Source organism: Hemitrygon akajei, chromosome 22 (genome assembly GCF_048418815.1).
Source record: "Hemitrygon akajei chromosome 22, sHemAka1.3, whole genome shotgun sequence".
Lineage (NCBI taxonomy): Eukaryota > Metazoa > Chordata > Chondrichthyes > Myliobatiformes > Dasyatidae > Hemitrygon > Hemitrygon akajei.
In genome coordinates, this window is record NC_133145.1 from 22,460,319 (window position 1) to 22,481,753 (window position 21,435).

Below are 21,435 nucleotides of genomic sequence, written 5' to 3' on the forward strand. Positions count from 1 at the left end.
ATAAATAAGGTACCTGCTAAGGGCACTGAAATTGAATGGTTAATATAGAATTACTTCTGAACGAGAAGTTATGTCTATCATCTTAATCAGAAATTAGAAATATTAATGCAGTAATTTATTTAGCAAAACACTGCCAAGGATATAATGCAAGTGAACCAGCCACTATCCAAATGGAATTTTGATGAGATTTATTCCAAGAAACTCCCTTCCTAGGATTTAGGCCGAGTATATCAAATCTCACTTTACCTCAAAATCACAGTGAATGTTCTTCAATAAATGTTCTATTCCAAAATCAACTATGAGACCTTCAAGTTTATCACTCATAAAATTGTGTTTCATATTTATCTTCTTTATCTTCTTGAATTGTACTTTCAGAAACAACTCGTTTGTCACAGCTTAAACAATTGACATCTTTGCTTCCACTAGGAATATTTTGTAAGGAAGCATTTGATCAGTATGTCTGCTGGCCGGCATCATACCCGGGGAATGTGTCAGAACCTTGTCCTTGGTATCTTCCATGGATTACGCCAGGTAATTTTTACATTACTTCTTGGACCCTTTGAGTTTTCCCTCTGCCTCTTAGAAAAACAATGCATCTCTCTATTAGTTTCTTTTTCATATCTGTGCCAAATGTTCACTTTAAGCCATTTGTAGCAATGGTCACTCGTGCTCTATATAAAAGGCAGCCTGAATTAACTGGGTTCTTGATTTCCTTCCTTCCCAATAGACCTGGAATTGAGTGATGATATCCTCTTTGGACTGATAAACCATCCCACTTTCCCATTGCGCAGCATGCTGAAGTTCTAATGTACTGCGTCATCAAAGTACATTTCATCAACAACATTAAAACATTAACTTCTCCCCAGGCTTTGATCATCATACTATGAATGTGATTTTGTGATTTGCTGACTTCCGTAATTATGTAACTGGTACCAAAAATAATGGCACTAGTTGATTTAATCTTTGTGCATTGGTGTAAAAATATACAAATTTCACACGTATGGACAGGAAATTTGGACAGTTGTGCCTCATCAGCCCCTACTTCCCAGAAATCTTACATCCCTTCCATCTCTTGCTCTCTCTGAAGCTATCCTGTGTGATAGCCTGCAAAAAACTCCAATTTGCATTCAGTATTCATGCTGCTTGACCATGCAAGGGGTTCAGTGTTTTGCCTTCTGCAGAAGCTGCTGAACAGCAATTGCGCCATTTGCCATTCTTCACATGTGATACCTCCATCCTTCATTAGGAACACAGACTAATTAAGCATTTAAAAGAAGTTTGAACACACTCCATCACTCTAGCAGCTGAGAACCACAAGTATATCTTTGTAAGGCCCCATTCATTACACCACAGATGCCGCCCTAGATCGGGTGAACTAAGTCCATTTGGTCACTACCAGGTGACCTATTTAGGAAATAAAGATTCTACCTGCAGAAATAGTTTTTTTTGGTAGTAATTAGTATCACACATATAAAATAAATGTTTAATGGCCAAGAAAAAGGCAAATTGTCTGTGATGTTAAACCCACACCCCATAACAGTTGTGCTAATGTGGTTAAACGACACACGCCTCCCTCCCGCCCCTGCCCCCTTCCTCTTGAACCATGAGCTACTTATTCTTCTGAGAAAGCAAGAAACTTAAAAGAAAATTGTCAAAACTGTTATAAAAATTTGATAATGATCAAAATCATCAGATTATCAAAACTGTTCAACATAAGTCATTTCTCTTGGGGTCATAAACCTTGAATTTTGCACTCCATCAATTTCAGCCAATAATCTATAAGCTTTTAAAGCACAACATTGCTGTCTTCTCTCTGCCTCTTAGCTTACATCAACTTTCTTCCTTGCAGGCACTACAAAGAGGGTCTATAGATACTGCCTGAACAATGGAAGTTGGATGACATTTTCAAACTCTAATGTTATCTGGAGGGATCATTCTGAATGTAATGAAGACAGCCAGAATGACCAGCAAAATGTATGTCATCAGAATGTCTGTAATGTTTTATTTATTTATTGAAATACCGTGTGGAGTAGGCCCTTTTGGACTTTTGCCCAGTAACTCCTGACTTAACCCTAGCCTAATCATGGGACAGTTTACAAAGACCAGCTAACCTACCAACCAGTAGTTATTTGGACTGTGGGAGGAAACTGGAGCATATGGAGGAAACCCATGCTGTTGCAGTGAGAACATATATAAATTCCTTACAAGCAGCGGTGGGAATCGAACCCAGGTCGCCTGTACTGTAAACCGTTGTGCTAACCGCTACACCTTCAAGATTTAAAACTATTCTAAGCCTGGACCCCATCATAGCACTAGTATGCATCTCCAAAACCTTTGATTCATTCAGAATAAAATTATAACAAGGTTAAGCAAATCCAAGATACTAACTGTTATTTATATCTTCAAAACTTTTGAAAACGTTCACCTTCCTCTAGCATCAATGATTAGACAGCATATTTTGGGCAGTTAATCTATTTCTTTGAAAAATAAATGTAATCTGTTCAGATTTTCTAACTGTATGGGCTCCAGAGAGGTTTTGACAATGTGCTGTTCCATTGCTATACAATTGGATCCCCTTTAAAACAGTTTTTCCTTTAACCTTAGATCTATACCCTGCTGTACTTGATTTTTCTTTCTATCAGGCCACCCCTCAAAGAAAAAAATCCCTATTCAATCTCTCCCCATAACTGAAGTCCTCCAATTGAAGCGACATCCTGGTGATAAGCTAAGTTCATTATCTTGATAAGACAATGTTTAGCAATCTTGTCTACTATTTCAAATTAATATAATTGGAGAAGATAGAAGTTATTGAATAATTTGTACCAGTTGAATGTATTTTTCCAGGTGTGCGTCTATCGAACAGATCATTTCATTCCTGTAATATTCCAGGTTTCTTTGCTGCATTGGAAATTGTCTTCTATGAAGCACTTCTCTGAAAGTTATTCACCATGGTACCATTTTGAACTTGCAGCATTATATTTCTCAAAATGAGAAGAATTTCATGAATACATTACCATAGGTTATTTGTTTTCAGCAATGTTGTTAGAAATTGCTAAGTTCTCTTCTTGTCTAAATCATAATCTCTGATGATTTTCGAATTGTTTAATTTAGCAGCATAAAGATTACTATTCAATCTCCTAACCATCTGCCAAACTTCAGCTCTCTTACTTTTTTCATTCAGGTAACTTGTGTGCACTCGACTACCAATTAAAATCTTCTTTAGAGAACTTTCCCCTTGTTACTCAATGCACTACTATTAATGAGCACTCCAAAACTTAGATCCCTGGGAAGGACACCCTTAAAAAGAAACAAAACTCAACCAGCCACATGAATACATTGAGAAACTCAAGACAAAAATTCAGTGAAGAGCTGCTTTCTTTGTGACTCCCTAAATATGAGAACTCCATTACCTAGAAAGATGTGAGCAGCAGATACAATGAAGATCTCCTCAGAGTGGCACGCAACCATAACATTTATTTGTGGTCTCCTGGTCAATGTTGTATCTAACATTATTGTAAATAAACTTTAACAGTATGGTTTGTGATTGTCTAAGAAGAAGGTTCAGCAGCTCCTTATTTTATTAGCAGTGATTGCATCTCAAGATGTAGTGTAATTATGAAACTGAGACTCTTAAGTAGATTTATCAATATAAATATGGAATGAAAAGATGTGTATCTACAGCACTGAAAATACACTCTCAGTTATTTTATCACCACAGGAAAGCACTCTTACTGCATTTAATAATACATATTGTGTTTTGTGTCATATCCTTTCTTTGCAGAACAATCGGCATAGGCTATTGAAAAGCTTGCAACTGATTTATACCGTGGGTTACTCAGTCTCCTTGTTTTCGCTTTCATTGGCCATATTGATACTACTGTGGCTTAGGTTTGTTACCCACATATTACTTTTTATACACTTTCACAATGCGCTTGGGATAATATTATAGGTTTATGTTGCACTTTCCCATTGGTTTTCCTTCTCCTGTGTGGTACTGTAGTGTAGCAGTGCCAGTGACCCAGGTTCAGTTCCACCTATCTCTGCAAGGAGTTTAAACATTCTCTCCATGATCATGTGGGTTTCCTCTGGGTGCTTTGATTTCCTCCCAAAGACATGCAGGTTAGCAGGTTAATTGGTCACTTGAATGTAATTAGCTGGCACAGTCTTGTTGATCTGAAAGGGCTTGTTAATGTGCTATGTCTCTAAATATAAAATCAAAGGATTATTGATATGACACAAGTGATTAGTACTATATGATACCCATTGCATTAGTCAGTGACATAAACCCTACTGCTACATCTGACAGAAGCATATGCTTAATATCACTTCGACCTTAATGTTGTGTTGTAAAATGGTATAAACTTTCTGATGCATTTATCATGACAACACCATTGGTATAAAAGCAGAGATGAGAAACAGGGAGAATAAAGAAATGGCACAAAGCCATAATGAAATTATAAAGTCTATAGTATAAATCACTCACACTTCTTTTGGTCTGAGTGATACTATTCCTAATATTTAAAACACTAATTCATTGCATCACAATCTGTTCAGTGTTATGGAAGTGAACTTGAAAATCTGCGTTCTGTTGTTTAGCCATGACAACTTTTACCTTGATGACCCCAAAATTATCTCTCACAGTGCAAACAAAAACCATTTTTGCTGGGTGTGGAGGAATGCAACTCTGAGCACATAGCACTGCCCTTTCTCCATGTATTTAACTACCTCTAGGTCAAGTATTTATGAATTTTTCCTTTAATGATACAGACCTAAAAATTCCTTTGCATAAAGCCCCAGAATCCAAGTGAATTTTACATTAATGAATATGACAACTTTTAATTGGAGTATGTCACTAGTAAATATGTTTTTCTTTGTACAGGAACTTGTCTTCACAGTACTTCACCGGTGTCCTGGTGCCTCAGTGACATCTACAGTAATGCAATGCTCAAGCTTTGTTTCTAGCAAGATTTTTGAGCATATTGTTGCTAATAAGAATGGCATTCTGAAAAAAAGGAATTGTAATAATGCTAAACATGAGAAAGTCTCTAAATGCTGGAAATCCAAAACAACTCACACAAAATGCTAGAGGAACTCAGCAGGTCAGGCAGCATCTATGGAAATGAATAAACAGGCAATGTTTCAAACCAGGACCCTTCTTCAGAGCTGAAATGGGATGGGGAAGATGCCAGAGTAAACAGGTGGGGAGGGGGGAAGGAAGGAGGCCAGCTAGAAAGTGATAGGTGAAGCCAGGTGGGTGGAAAAGGTCATGGGCTGGAGAGGAAGGAATCTGCTAGGAGAGGGGAGTGGGCCATAGGAGAAGGAGGAGGGGATTCAGAGATAGGTGATGGGCAAGTGAGAAGAGGTTAAAGGCCAGAGTGGAGAATAAAAGAAGAGGAGAGGGAGAGGATAAAATAACACCAGAAGGATAAGTCAATATTCATGTCAGAATGGGAAATGGAATTGGAGTTAGAATGTTTGGCCACGAAGATGGAGCGGAGGTGCTTGACAAAGTTGTCCCCCAATAATGCTGAAGGCTTAAAATGAAGATTAAATAGAGTCAGGTATGTCTCTTACTCGCAAAGGTAGAATACAGCACAAGTTTCAAGTTCAAATTTAATTATCATTCAGCCATGCATTAATATACCCAAATGAAACAATATTCCTCCATGGCCAAGGTGCAAAACACATTACCAACAGCTCACAGAACATACTATGAAAAGCACATAGCACAAGTGTGATTGCAATTAACATACAGTCACAAAGAAAAACAATAATGTAGCTCAAGTCCCTGAATGGCATGACTGTAGATTGTTGGCAGGTTGTCCTGGTTTAATTCTACTTCCCAGTCCCATTCTGACATGTCAATCCATGGGCTCCTCTACTGTCACGATGAGGCCACACTCAGGTAAGAGGAGCAATACCTTATTTTCCATCTGTGTAGCCTCCAACCTCATGGCATGAATATCAATTTTTCAAATTTCTGGTAATTGCACCCCCTCCACCATTCCCCATTCCCATTTCCCTCTCTCACCTTAGCTCCTTACCTGCCCATCACGTCCCACTGGTGCTCCTCCCCCTTCCCTTTCTACCATGGACTTCTCCAGTCAAGTCACTTTTTATTGTCATTTTGACCATAACTGCTGGCACAGTACACAGTAAAAATGTGACAACGTTTTTCAGGACCATGGTGCTACATGAAACAATACAAAAACTACATTGAACTATGTAAAACAACACAAAAACTACACTAGACTACAGACCTACACAGGACTTCATAAAGTGCACAAAACAGTGCAGGCGTTACAATAAATAGAAAACAAGACAATAGGCGCAGTAGAGGGCAGTAAGTTGCTGTCAGTCCAGACTCTGGGTATTGAGGAGTCTGATGGCTTGGGGGAAGAAACTGTTACATCGTCTGGTCGTAAGAGCCAAATGCTTTGGTGCCTTTTGCCAGATGGCACGAGGGAGAAGAGTTCTCTCTTAACAGATTCCCCTTCTCCAGCCCTTTATCTTTCACCAGTCGACTTCCCAGCACTTTATTTCACCCTCCCCCCTCTCCCAGTTTCACCTAACTCCTTGTACTTCTTCCTCCCGTCCCCCCACCTTCTCACTTTGATTATTCATCTTTTTTCTCCAGTCTTGATGAAGAGTCTCTGACTGAAACATCGAATGTTTACTCTTTTTCATAGATGCTACCTGACCTGCTGAGTTCCTCCAGCATTTTGTGTGTTTCTTGTCCTATTCTAGCTTGTTCTTCCACTGAGCGAACACCAGAGGGCAGCATACATATATTTCTTACTGGAATTACATAATGTAGCAGTGATAAAGCCATGGAGTCCTAGAATTATACAGCTCAGACAGAACCTTTGGTCCACATGTCTAAGCTGACTATTGTACTCATCGACATTCAATAGTTAAATTATATGCAGCGTATATCAGCAGAGATAGCTTGCAAGGATCCTGAGGCTTGTTTCTGAGAATGAGGGATGCCTTGACATTGACTTTGAGAGCAATGCAAGCAGAAGACTGAGTGGTACTTTTGGCTTTCAGAGATCATGGACAAACCTGAAGTTAGGTCAACCAAAATGGAATCTGTCACCACATATTCATATAGTTTCAGCATCCCACCGCACCAACCTCAACAATAATCCATGGTCAGAAATGCCAGGAGAAATCCTGCAGGGACAGAGAGTTGTGTGGTCATCAGGTGAGAAATGTGTACAAAGCAGAAGAAAGATGAAGGGCCAAAGAGGAAGCACCAGGAACCATCTCCACCTTTCCTGGTGCAACTCTCAAATGGTCATTTGACAGCCAGTCAGTCAGCGTTGTGGAAGGTTGCTCCCTCATGAGTTGTTCATCAGAGGTTGCTCCCTGTGAAGATGGGGGGCAAGGTTTTTGGTACCAATTCTTTCATGTAAAATGTAAAAATTTGAGTAAGCCCATGGTAATGCATTTCAGCATTCAGACACATGGAACAGCTGAGACAAAGAAGTCAGAGGTAAATATCTACTTTACTCAAAACCATAAAGAAATTACAAGCAGACCAACACAGCTAGCGTTGCAGGCACATTGACCTGGACTGGACTTTGATCTCAGCTTCTCCCTTGGCTGAGCTTAGACATTCTCCTTGTGACCATGTGGATTTGCCCTGGGTGCACTGCACTCCACCCATATCCTAAAGGCATGTTGGTAGGTTAATTGGCAACTTGAAGAAACCCTTAGTGAGCAGAATAGCAGGTGAATAAAGGGATCCCAGGGAAAACAGGTTACAGGATGGTGTGGGGAAATGCCACTGCTCTGAGTGGTGTCATAGACTCGATGGGCTGAATGGACTGATTCTTTGCCCCAGGAAACTATGAACAATATGATAGGCTGCATTATACCTGTTGTTGCCAAGTATGCACAGCATCTGTGCATTTACTATTAACTCATGTTACCACAAGCAACTTCATATGTTTCACCCTTCTCACTATAATTAAGCTGCATCTACTCCTTTACAATTTGCAGGCCCGTTTAAATTATCACAAGCAAACCTTACATGGTGGGACAACCCAAACATTTGTTTCACCTTTGATCCAATTTATCATCACTGGCTAACAGCCAATTTTGGCCCTAATTGCAAATGTGCATTGGCAGCACTTTATGCAACTTGAAGGCTTGCATTCCTTGCAAAATCTGCAACTCCTGGAGAGAAAGTGGTCAAATTTATTCAAGTTGGCTAACTTCAACTTTCTGGAAAGCAACTGTACATGCATCTTGCAGAACCAGACAGACATGATGGTTTCAGTTCAATTTCCTGGCAAAGTCACATGACCCAGTTCCTTTTTCTCCTGGAAATCAGGTGATCTGTAGAATTCAGTTAAGTAGTCAGAAAAAGGAAGTCTTAACATATTCAGGTCTTGTATGTTCACATCATTAGATAGTTTTCTTTAATTGTGTAGTCTTCTGATCTTGGTGACCTATGAAACATCTTTATTCCTGTAGGATTTTTGCTGGATACTGAGTTTTCAGCGGAAACATACTGAGACTACCTAGGTGTGAGAGGTCAGAATCCTAGTTTAGATCAGTCAGTTCAAGTTCAGTTTTGCTACTTGAAACTTTTTTTATAATCTTTGAAAGCCATTCAGATTGGTCTCAAAGTTCACCTTTACTCGCGGTAATCAGAGTCCCTCCAGGCTGCCTCTGGTACACACACAGTGGTCACTTTACCAGATATCTCATGAGGGTATGTTTATGACCCTCTGCTACTGTACCCCATCCACTTCAACGTTCGACATATTGTGCATTCAGAGATGTTCTTCTACACAACGCTGTTGTAACACATAATTATTTGAGTTACTGTTGTCTTCTTGTCAATTTGAGCTAGTCTGGCCATTCTCCTTTGACCTCTCTCATTAACAGGGTGTTTCTTGCCACAGAACTGCTGCTCACTGGATTTTTTTTTGTTTCTTTTGCACCATTCTCTGTAAGCTCTAGAAACTGTTGTCCGTGTAAATCGCAGGAAACTGCAGTTTCTGAGATACTCAGATCTGTCTGGCACTAACAATCATCCACAGTCAAATTCACTTGGATCACGTATGTTCCCCTTTCTGATGTTCGGTCTAAACAGCAACTGAACCCCTGAACATCTTGGCCATATCTGTATGCTTTTAAGCATTGAGTTGCTGTCACATGAGCAGGTCTACAGGTGTACCTAATAAAATGGTCGCTGAGTATATGTCAAATATTATGCCTTGCTCAACTGACAAAGTTGTGGCCTTATATTTTTGTTAAATGAGACAATTTCTTTCACACTTGGTATGGACATCCAACAGAGTAGAGGGTATACCAACAGTGTAGATATTCCTAATTCTACTCAGGCTCTATTAGATACATTCAGACTTGGGCTCAAGGTCTTAAATTAAAAGGAAAAGTTGGACAAGCTATGACCTTCTTCTTTGAAGCATAGAAGGCTGAGGTGTGACCTTATTAAGGTGTGTAAAATCATAAGGGAGAAAGGTGTGGTGAATGCACAGTCAATTTCCAGAGAAAGGGAATCAAAAACTAGATGGCCTAGGTTTAAGGAGAGAGGGGAATGATATAGAAGGGACCTGAGCGGCAAGAGGGTGTTGCCTGTAGGGAAGGAGATGCTTGAGAACAGTGGTTGAGTCAAGTACAATAAAGGCACATGGATGAGTACACAGATAGGAACTGATGAGCAAGGATGAATTTGGCCGAGGACCTGTTCCAATTCTGTATGACTCTATGACTTCATGAATAATGATAACCTCCTCTCAGTTTTCCTCTCCTGACTAAACAGTTCTTCAGAAGCCTGTGTATCGATGGCTTCCTAGACAGGTTTTGCCACTGCCAGCAGTCACCTCCATTTAGGGAGCATGCTAATATTGCCTGGCAAAACTTCCTCCTTGTTGAAAGAATGCTGCTTGTTTGTTATGTGTCCTCTCGACATCTTTTGGATTGAGTTCACATCTGCGTGAAAGTGACATTGCATGAGAGAGCCCAAGTGTATAGGTCTCAAACGGTTACTAACGAATTTAGAGATCTTTAGTTAATGCCAGAAAACAAGTGCAGACATTATGTCAGAATGTAATTTTCATGCCAAAGCAGTTAGTTCATCTTTATAAAGATTTTCCAAAACCTTTAATAGCTCTTCAGTTTGCTAATAATTCAAACTGAAACTTTTACAAGAAGCCTCCTGTAAGACACCTACTGAAAATTTACGTGGATTCTACTACATTCCATTCATCCTTCCCCTCTGTCCGTAATCTAAGAAATGATTTAAACAAATGCCTCCTCAGTCCATTTCTACTAGCTGCCTACGTATTCAAAACATTCTCTGATTTGATTTTGAATTATTAATTCAAAGAGTTCAAGTTTTCCACAGATGGCGTTGTTATCTCATCTAAAATTACCCAAATTAGCCCCTTTTTTTCCAACAAGTATGTTTCATTGGTTTATCTCTGGTTCTATCTGCAATGCATTTTCATCATTGACTAGGTCTACTTCTCTAAAGTTATTTGTTTTCTTTTTATAACTCAACAACTACATTTCTCAGCTAACTTTCTTTATTCTCTTTTGTTGAGTCAAAGTTCATTTTCTCCTACCTACAGCTTTCAGTACTGTCTCAGTTAACCCCACTTACTTTCAATCCTTTTATGCCATTTATGTTCTTAACTCTGCCTCACTCATACAATAGTGAATACCTATTCATTAACATATCTTTCATACATCTGAAGATTCTCCTTTATCTGATTGAATTAACCAATCAGCTTGAACCCATCATCTTAATAACTCTATCATACCACCATTTATTTCCTTGTTGTTCTAATTCTCTCTCAACTTCAATTTGTCCTATTTCATATGCATGGAGCAGATCAAACAATGATCTTTATAGATGTATAAACAATTTTTAGCTTAAGGAAACAACAAGTTCTAGTTAATGTTCTGAATAACGCTCCACTGCAAATCATTCCTTTAAAACAAAAATCCATGCATTTTCAAATATTTCATTATACTACTCGGACCATACAGAAAGTCTAGTAGGAACCAAAAGCATGGTCCCTCTTATGTGTAAATGAGCCTACTGGAACACACGTACAAATATTAGAATGCATGAATATTTCCATTTCTGAGAGGATGCTCTTTTTTGTGTGCGCATAGAAAAGATATTCTTATCCATCATATGTTTAAGGGATAAACGGATAACTGTGTTTTCATTCTTTCTATTTGTAGGAAGCTGCACTGCACTCGAAATTACATCCATATCAATTTATTTGCTTCCTTTCTCCTGAGGGCCCTGGCAGTCCTTGTAAAAGATATTTTTCTGAAAAATACTTACGCGAAACGTCCAGATGATGAAATGGGATGGAAGTCATTTTTTGATAGTCAGGTAAATGATAAATAATGTATCTGCTTGTATCCAATGTCTTCTGAGACTGGCTTTCAGAATAGTCTAGAATGATACAACTTACAATGACACCCGTCAATCAGTGTATTTTGTTTTCTGTCAGAGATCAGCTGTCCATCCAAAACCTTCTCTATGTCCACTCCTTCAGTCTATATAGTTGCTCCTCTGATGAATGTCCAATGTCCCAAATCAAATGATATGTTAAGGGATAGGTCTGCAAGTAAAATTTGCCATTTGATTCCCTGTTGTTTTTAATATAATTAAAGATGAAGACGATTTTATTCTCTAGTATAAATTTGATAGCTCTATACAACGAGCTTTACTAATGTTTCTCCCTTACAAACTATACTTTACTGTATGTTTAGGTCTTACCAAAATTTAGAATGCCAGTCCCACAACATCTTAAAACTGTTCTAGTCTTTTAAGGCAAAATTTTGAGCATATAGAGAAGAGAATTTTGGAGCAGAGCAGCAGATCCCTTTGGCCCACGATGTTTGTGCTGAATGCAAACCAAATTAAACTAAATCTCTCTGCCTGCAGATGAATCATGTCCCTCTAACCGTACACATTCATATACCTAAATGCCTCTTAAATGCCTCATATATGCTTTCGACCTCTCACCTCAAATGCATGCCATCTAGTATTTGATACTTCTATCCTGGGAAAAGGACTCTGATTAGAATATCCTTCTATTCACACATAAATACATTTAAAATGTAATTGTGGAGAGTGACATTGTGATAAAGAGTCCTGGATCTCCTTGCTCCCTATAGGAACAGAATTCAAAATTCTTCTGCTTTTTTGAAATTTCCTAAGCATGGAGTCACCTGAACAATAATTGCCTCTTTTCCTATTTATTTTGGGTCTTGCCCAATCAGCCACATTCTATGTTCTCTGCATAGACAGTTATGTGGCATCAAGCAACTAATCATCTGGAAAATTAGCCATTCAAGAACAGTGTCCTGTTTCTGCAGAGACCACATGAACAAGATTCACAAGCTTCAAAAACTATTGAGTTGTACTTGGATTTCTTGTGGCACACGTTACGGTCTCACTTCAACACTTGTTAACGAAGGTTATACTTTGTCTTTTCCAGTCCTCGAACGGATGCAAAGTGGCCCAGGTTTTAATGCACTACTTCATCGGAGCAACCTTCTTCTGGCTTTTAGTTGAAGGCATTTACCTCAACAAACTGATAGTCCTGGCAGTCATATCGGAGAAAAGATTGCTAAGGCAGTATGTGTTGATAGGATGGGGTAAGTGAATCTCAAGGTCGAAACTGAATTATACACCTCCTCTTTGCTACTACGTTTAAAATTATTTTTCCCTCTATAATCAGCTGCTGTCCTTTTCAATCAGATTGAGACAAAATGACTCTTTCTTTGACTTCTTATACAATTGAATAATTTCTTGTTGATGTAAGCATTATGAGGATCGTGAAAACATTTCAAATCTGATTGTGGATCAGATATAGAGTCAAGCTCCATTCTAACACTTGGGCCACATGACACTGTGGTACCAGTGCAGAAGAGCAGAGTGCAGATGTTCACTCTGTTGTTCTCTTTACAACTAAGAACCTTAATAATGGATGTAAAGTATCACATGGCATTATTCTGATGCAGAGCAAGAGGGTCCTCATTGATATTCTCCCTCATGTTAACCCTCCAGTGACAACTTTAAGCTATTTATATGTTAATTTAATCATTTATATCTGTACAGCATGCAAATGCGCAGGGACATTCCCCTTTCATCAAAAAGCTAATTTACTTTTTAGTTAAAGAATACTTAATTTGTTTTATGGAGTTATAGGAAACACTGCATTCAGGAAGAGCAGTAACTATTCGATAGTTTTACTTGTACATAGTATTTTGATATTCCCACCAACCCAAAGGGAATGATTTGGCCAGTCCAATATACGATGGAGCTTGTGTATTAATATTTCAGCAATTTTTGAGTAATATTGTAAATATATTGTTTGATTAAGCATTCTTGTTCATTTAGATAATTCAGCATGGTTTATATGTAAAAGTACGTAATTGGCTTATGTCATCACGCTATCATGACATGTGTATGTGCCTCGCTAGAAGTAAAAATGAATTGAGTTGGATTGAATTAAATTGACTTTATTTCAACATCCTTCACATATATGAGGAGTAAAAGCTTTATGCTAGGTCTCCGTCTAAATGTGCAATGTGCAAATTATAGTAATTTGTAATAAATAGTATGTATAGTAAGATATACAACAGGACAGTCAATATAGCTTAGAAATACAACTGCATCAGCATAAATTAATCAGTCTGATGGCCTGGTGGAAGAAGCTGTCTGGGAACTTGTTAGTCCTAGATAGCAGTGATAGGATTGGGCCGAGCCAGCATGGATTTACCAAGGGTAAATCATGCTTGACTAATCTGTTGGAGTTTTTCGAGGATGTAACCAGGAAGTTAGACACGGGAGATCCAGTGGATGTAGTGTACCTCGATTTTCAGAAGGCATTTGATAAGGTCCCACATAGAAGATTGGTGGGTAAAATCAAAGCTCAGGGCATCGGGGGGAAGGCATTGACATGGATAGAAAACTGGTTGGCAGATAGAAAGCAAACGGTAGCGGTGAATGGGTGTTTCTTGGAATGGCAGGTGGTGACTAGTGGGGTGCCACAGGGCTCAGTATTGGGACCACAGCTGTTTACCATTTACGTTAACGATTTGGATGAAGGCATAGAAAATAACATCAGCAAATTTGCTGATGATACTAAGCTGGGTGGCAGTGTGACATGTGATGAGGATGTTAGGAGAATTCAGGGTGACTTGGATAGGCTGGGTGAGCGGGCAGATACTTGGCAGATGGCATTTAATGTGAATAAGTGTGAGGTTATCACTTTGGGAGTAAGAACAGGAAGGCAGATTATTATCTGAACGGTGTAGAGTTGGGTAAGGGAGAAATACAAAGAGATCTAGGAGTCCTTGTTCATCAGTCACTGAAGGTGAATGAGCAAGTGCAGCAGGCAGTGAAGAAGGCTAATCGAATGTTGGCCTTTATTACAAAGGGAATTGAGTACAAGAGCAAGGAAATCCTCTTGCATTTGTACAGAGCCCTGGTGAGACCACACCTGGAGTATTGTGTACAGTTTTGGTCTCCAGGGTTAAGGAAGGACATCTTGGCTGTAGAGGAAGTGCAGCGTAGATTCACGAGGTTAATTCCTGGGATGTCAGGACTGTCTTACGCAGAGAGGTTAGAGAGACTGGGCTTGTACACGCTGGAATTAAGGAGATTGAGAGGGGATCTGATTGAAACATATAAGATTATTAAGGGATTGGACAAGATAGAGGCAGGAAATATGTTCCAGATGCTGGGAGAGTCCAGTACCAGAGGGCATGGTTTGAGAATAAGGGGTGGGTCATTTAGGACAGAGTTAAGGAAAAACTTCTTCTCCCAGAGAGTTGTGGGGGTCTGGAATGCACTGCCTCGGAAGGTAGTGGAGGCCAATTCTCTGGATGCTTTCAAGAAGGAGCTAGATAGGTATTTTATGGATAGGGGAATCAAGGGATATGGGGACAAGGCAGGAACCGGGTATTGATAGTAATTGATCAGCCATGATCTCAAAATGGCGGTGCAGGCTCGAAGGGCCGAATGGTCTACTTCTGCACCTATTGTCTATTGTCTATAATAGAAACGGCAGACAGAGACACAATTGACTTACAATCATTAATGAAAATGGGTGTGAACAGAATTGCAATGTCTAAACAGAAACGTGTTAGCTGAACATATTGTGCTCCTATTGTGGTAGGGACTCACATATACCAGACCAATTCTGATTTAAAGGTGAAACCTGCATAAAATGCCACAAATTACGACACATACAAAGAGCATGTCAGGCAGACAAAAATAAATGAACTGCACAGGATAGAGAAAGAGATAATTAGTTATGGCTTGAAAAAAGAGCTCAAGATGAAAAATGCAGATGATGCACTGTGATGACAGTGACACGAGACTGAGAAGCCTTGAGGGTGACAATGTGAAAACCAACAAGAGACAAGTAATATGGCTTACACCAGAAGAGAAAAGCAATTAATTAAAATGGAATTGGATTTTGGCTTGGCTGTTTTGGTCAATCCATAAAATGAGTTTGAACAGCATTTCAAAGATACTGAACTGAAGCCTGCAGACATCCAGCTAAGAAATTATACTGAAGAAATAATAACTCCTGTGGGAATGACATTCTTAAAAGTAAAATACAACAACTAACAAGCTGCATTAGGCTTGTAATTGGTAAAAACAGGAGGGCCAGCATTGTGAGGCTGTGATTGGCTGATTTAACTACACTTGATTGGCAATCCATGCCACATGCCCTGCAAGAGAGTCGATTAAAAGTGAGTTAAGAAAAGTAATGGATGATACCACAGAAGTGTTCAAGGATGGCACTGGAAATCTCCAACATAACAAGGGTAAAATAGTGTTAAGTGAAAATGCCACACCTAGGTTTTTACAACTGCAGCCCGGTTCCTTATACCATTCGTGATAAAGTAGCCAGTGAGCTAGATCACATAGAGGCTGAAGGAATTCTTTCCAAGGTCAAGTGGAGCCTATGGAAAACACCAGTGGCATCAGTAGCCAAGAAGGATGGGTCTGTGAGGATCTGTGGTGATTTTAGAGTCACCATCAATCCAGTACTGTAAGTAGATCAATACCCTTTGCCTAGGATAGAGGATTTCTTTGCAAATTTCTCTGGAGGGAATCATTTCAACAAAGTGGACAGCTGAGCCCTACCTACAGATGGACATGGAAGAAGAGTCCAAAGTGTGTCTCACCTTGAACACTCACCAAGGGCTTTATCACTACAATAGGCTTATTTTTGGAGCATCTGCACCTGCACTCTGGCAGAAAGCTATGGAGCAGGTGCTGCAAGACTGTCCAAAGTTCATGTCACAGTTGCAGTCCTTTGTAAGATTTGTCAGTTACTATAACAGGTTTCTGCCAAACCTGTCTACGGTGCTCTAGCCCTTGAAATTATCACTGCAGATCAGGAAGAAATGGAAATGGACAAAGCGGAGTGAAGTGGCTTTCCAAAAGGTAAAGGAAATGGTGATGTCAGACACTGCACTCACACATTATGATCCATATTGTCCAGTGAAGCTTCCCATCTCAACCCATCCAGAAGAAAGATGGCCAGAGCTGTCAGAACCACTTCCTGAAATCCCAGAGTCAACTCCTACAACCACCACGTAGGAGGCCCCAGAACCTAAAATTGTTGTACAGCCACAAGTCTCAGCTGCCAAGCAGAGCAACTCTCCTCATCAGGAAATGCATTATCCCACAAGAGTAAGAAATCATCCACAGCAATTGATGGGACAATTTAAAATTTTCTATTCTGTGAATGTCTATATTGTAGTTGTATTATATAGTAAGTATAGTATTCTATATTCATTACGGGTTATATATATCCATATTACAATTACAGCACGGAAACAGGCCATCTCGGCCCTTCTAGTCCATGCCCAACGCTTACTCTCACCTAGTCCCACCTACCTGCACTCAGCCCATAACCCTCCATTCCTTTCCTGTCCATATACCTATCCAATCTTTTTTAAATGACAAAATCGAACTTGCTTCTACCACTTTACTGCTACCACTCTCTGAGTAAAGAAGTTCCCCCTCGTGTTACCCCTAAACTTTTGTCCCTTAACTCTCAACTCATGTCCTCTTGTTTGAATCTCCCCTACTCTCAATGGAAAAAGCCTATCGATGTCAACTCTATCTATCCCCCTCATAATTTTAAATACCTCTATCAAGTCCCCCCTTAACCTTCTACGCTCCAAAGAATAAAGACCTAACTTGTTTGACCTTTCTCTGTAACTTGGCTACTGAAACCCAGGTAACATTCTAGTAAATATATAAAAGTACATAAGTGGCATACATCATCATGCACATCATACACATACACAACATCATTACACAGCATACACATCATACATTTGCACTTCGTTAAAAGTAAAAACTAAGTTAGACTCACATTTTGGACTAAAGCCTTTTTCTTTTAATTAATTTTATGTTTTGGAATTACAGAATATAACAGAGCTCTTTCCTAATTTAGTGCTGAAGTTCACAAGGACTCAGATCTGGTTTTTGGCAGACTGAAATCTGGTCTGGTTTTTGTTTTGATCATATTAAAAGATTCATAAATATTATGCATTTTACATTTACTATTGGGTGTAGAAAGATAAGCAAAAGGCTTTAATGTATCTTCTGTTTCCCACTTTCAATTTGCAGACTGTAATGGTTTTTGTGCTGCACATTTTTATTATGGGTTACGGTAATCTGTTACGTGGGTTGGAGCGTAATAGAAGTAAATGAATTTAATCAGGTGTTCACCCTTTGTGCCACTAGTTTAGTTAGAGATAGACTGGGCAAGAGATGAATATATTTTGTTACCGTTAATTACTCTCCTTTTGCTAACTTTGCTTATTACACTTATGTTGCTAATTCTGTAAATTATGTTGATATCGCTAATTTGGTTATTGCTATTTTTGTTTGTTTGGCTTTGCCACTCAGCTTTGCTGGTTTCGTAATAAAGGATTGAACATACTTATTTCAACTTGGAGCTCAGTTATTTGGAAGAACCTCATATGGTGTTAATTCCCTCACTCAGTCTCTCAGCCGTTTTGGTATGTTTTTCAAGTAGCCACTACATTTCGTCAACAAAAGTAGTTATATTCAATGAACACCCGTTTACAGCAAAGGAATACCTCAGACCTGTTGCCGAAATTGCAATCGCAACACTGAGAAGCCAGCACGTCGTCAACAGGAGCTGCTTGTGGTTGGGTTATCTGCAACCTTTTGTTGGTTCATGTACCGTATTTGTGGTTTGAACATATTTTTGAATGGTCAACACTGACTGTCCATTGGGGACCATTGCTCAATCATGTGGTGCTTGCTGAGGAGTCATTGTTTTGTTTCATTGAAGTCCTAACATATTGTCCCAGTAGTTGACATTTGAATTGTACGCTGTTTGTTTTGTCTGGTTTAAGCACTGTGGATGCATGGTCAGTTTGATTGTTGTCTACATTTATTGAACATAATATCACCTGTGCTATTTGAAAATGTGCTGTGGGTGAACATGGAGTTAATTGCAAGTTGTGCAACAAGGAGAGAGTAACATGAGTGGATCAAAGCATGGAACTCTTGCCAGCAAACCTGCAGTTGGGGCTGGTAAAAGAGAAATTGGACTCACTGCCAAAGCTTTGGTGAATAGAATTGAAAATCTTCAAAAGAATATCAAACAAATGTAAACAAAATTAAAGGCTTAATGCCATTAATTAAGGATCTCGCGGAAAATAAGGAAAATGTCTTACAAGTACAATCTTATCTTGAGAACTTGACTACTCTCTATGAAGCTGTTGCTAAGCAACGTCAGATACTGATTTCTTTCCTTCCCAAAGATGAACAGGAAAAACAGAATGAATGGTTCCCAAGCATTGATAACTATAGCAATGCATTCAAAGGGAATGTGAAACAATGGTTGACCTAAACATGTTACATTGAAGGTCATGCTGTTGCAATAAGTGAATATGTGCATCACCTTCCAAAAGACGACATTTCTCAAATTCCAAAGCATGCTTCGACTACACACATAGCAGATGTGGAACTGAGTGACAGTGCGTCAAAATGTCAGAACTCAAAGTTCTGCTGCAGGAGGTAAATCTTTTGGGTCAACTACCTCCTCTGCATGCATGAAAACAGAGGCTGACCTAGCAGCATTAATGGCACATCAATGATTATTGAAGGACAAACATGCACTGGAAGAGTAAGAGGAACTGCTACAGAAAAAGGAGCAGATTAAGTTGCAGGAAGTGGTTGTTGCACAGGTGGCCAAAGTTAATGCACTAAGGGCTCAGTGTGACAAGTGCTAAGGTGTTCCAGCAGGACACTCCTAGAAGTGGAGGGGCAGGTAGTGTTGAGGAAGTAGAGAGGCTACAGAAGGACTTGGATAGACGAGGAGAATGGGCAAAGAAGCTGCAGGCGGAATACAGTGTTGGGAAGTGTTTGGTCATGCACTTTGGTAGAAGAAATGAAAGAGTTGACTATTTTGTAAGTGGAAAGAAAGAACAAAAAATTGGAGGTGCAAGGGGACTTGGAAATCCTTATGCAGGATTCTCTAAAGGTTAATTTGCAGGTTGAGTCTGTGGTGAGGAAGGCAAATGCGATGTTAGCATTCATTTCAAGAGGACTAGAATTTAAAAGCAAGGATGTAATGATGAGACTCTATAAAGCATTGGTGAGGCCTCACTTGGAGTGTTGTGAACAGTTTTAGGCCTCTTATCTTAGGAAGGATGTGCTAAAACTGGAGAGGGTTCAAAGGAAATTTCACGAAAATGAATACAGGATTGAACTGCTTGTCATATGAAGAGTATTTGATGACATTCACTAGCACTCAAAAGAATGAGTGGTGATCTAATTGAAATCTATCGAATGGTGAAAGGCCTTAATATAGTGGGTGTGGAGAGGATATTTTCTATGGTGGGAGAGTCTTAGACTAGAGGACACAGCATCAGATTAAAAGGGCATACTTTTAGAAGGGAGATGAGGAGGAATTTCTTTAGCCAGAGAATGGTGAATCTATGGAACTCAAGTTTTTATGGATATTTAAGACAGTGGTTGACAGATTACTGATTCGTTCAGGCATGAAGTGATATGGTGGGTGGGGGATTGTAGGTGGAATGCAGGAGATTGGGTCTGAGAGGAAAAATTGATCAGCAAAGGCCTAATTCTGCTCCTATATCTTATGGTCTTATGCCATGTTGACTCTAAGAAAGGATATGTCAAGGCTAAGTCTTTACCACAGGAACATTTTTGTAATAAACTGAAAATTGCATCCACCTACATGCAAAAGGCTCTTTCTTGTATGCAACCAGCTACTTGGAGCCACAGGTAAGAGCTGAGAACCCAAGGGATACAAAGGTGAGCGAGCTGCCTTGGAAAGGACACAACAGGCTCCCACACCAGAAGTGCTACTCCTCCCTGGGCACCCCATACATCCCACAACTTGCTGGAAGATCTCTGCCTGTTGGTAACCTTCAAGGTTGTTAGATCTTTGAAACCCCTGGATTTTGGAGAAGCTACTGCTGCACAGTTGGACCAATTTCAGATACAAGCAAAGATGGCAATGGAGCAGTGACCTTCCTGTTGTTGCATAACATGTACTCCCATGTGCACAGTGCTTTTATCATGGGAAAAGCTTGGGTACTTCCATTAAGGTCAGTTTCCATCCCTCGTATAGAGCTCACTGCTGCTACAATGGCAAACTATTATGGACAGATTGTGGAGGAAGGAGTTACACATGCGACTTCATGACTCAGTTTTTTGGACTGATAGTACTTCTGTGGTGAAATATATTAGGAATGAAACTTACAGGTTCTGAACCTTCATTGCAACCAGAGTTTCAGAAATTCTTAAGGTCACACAGGCATCCCAGTGGAAAGTATGTAAACACTTTACGCAACCTGGCAGATGAGGCCTCTAGAGGATTGAAGGTGAAAGCATTCCTGAAGAATGAAACATGAGTGTCAAGGCCTCAACATCTTCTTCAGCCTGAAAGGGAACGGCCTGTAAATCTTGATTGTCCTGAAGAACTCCTGTTATATGATCTGATCATCAAGAGAAGCATTACGAAGAATGCCAAGCAGATTGAGGAGGAGATGGATAAGGGAACATGTACGATTTATCACTTCTCATCTTGACCCATTTGGGGAAGACAGTGGCCAGGATTATTAGATTTAAGAACCTTTTCTTGTTTCTCAGACAGAAGAGAAAGCAATTGAGCATGGCTCTTGCTTAGTCTGAAAGATGAAGAACAATAAAAGTATATTTTGGAGAGGGAGATTGAAAGGGCTAAAAGTCATATCAGCCAGAATTGTCTCTGTTGAGGAGGTCTGAAAGGCTGAAACAGAGATAATTGGATTTTGCCAGTGAAAAAGATTCAAGAGAAATTCTCAAGTTTACAAAGGGAAGAAAGTTTGAAACAGAACTGCCATATT

At 39.5% G+C, this 21,435-nt stretch overlaps 1 protein-coding gene across 1 annotated transcript in view; it reads left to right on the top strand.

Annotated features, from left to right (window-relative positions):
* Window positions 1-431: 431 nt before the first annotated feature.
* The window catches only part of glp2r (glucagon-like peptide 2 receptor), a 58,369-nt gene continuing 37,365 nt past the window's right edge, over window positions 432-21,435 (top strand). Inside the window, exons 1-5 of the mRNA XM_073026553.1 lie at window positions 432-531; window positions 1,850-1,974; window positions 3,782-3,888; window positions 11,233-11,389; window positions 12,504-12,663. Coding sequence (XP_072882654.1) covers window positions 1,897-1,974; window positions 3,782-3,888; window positions 11,233-11,389; window positions 12,504-12,663 — 502 coding nt within the window. The 5' untranslated portion in view covers window positions 432-531; window positions 1,850-1,896. The remainder of the gene's footprint in view (window positions 532-1,849; window positions 1,975-3,781; window positions 3,889-11,232; window positions 11,390-12,503; window positions 12,664-21,435) is intronic.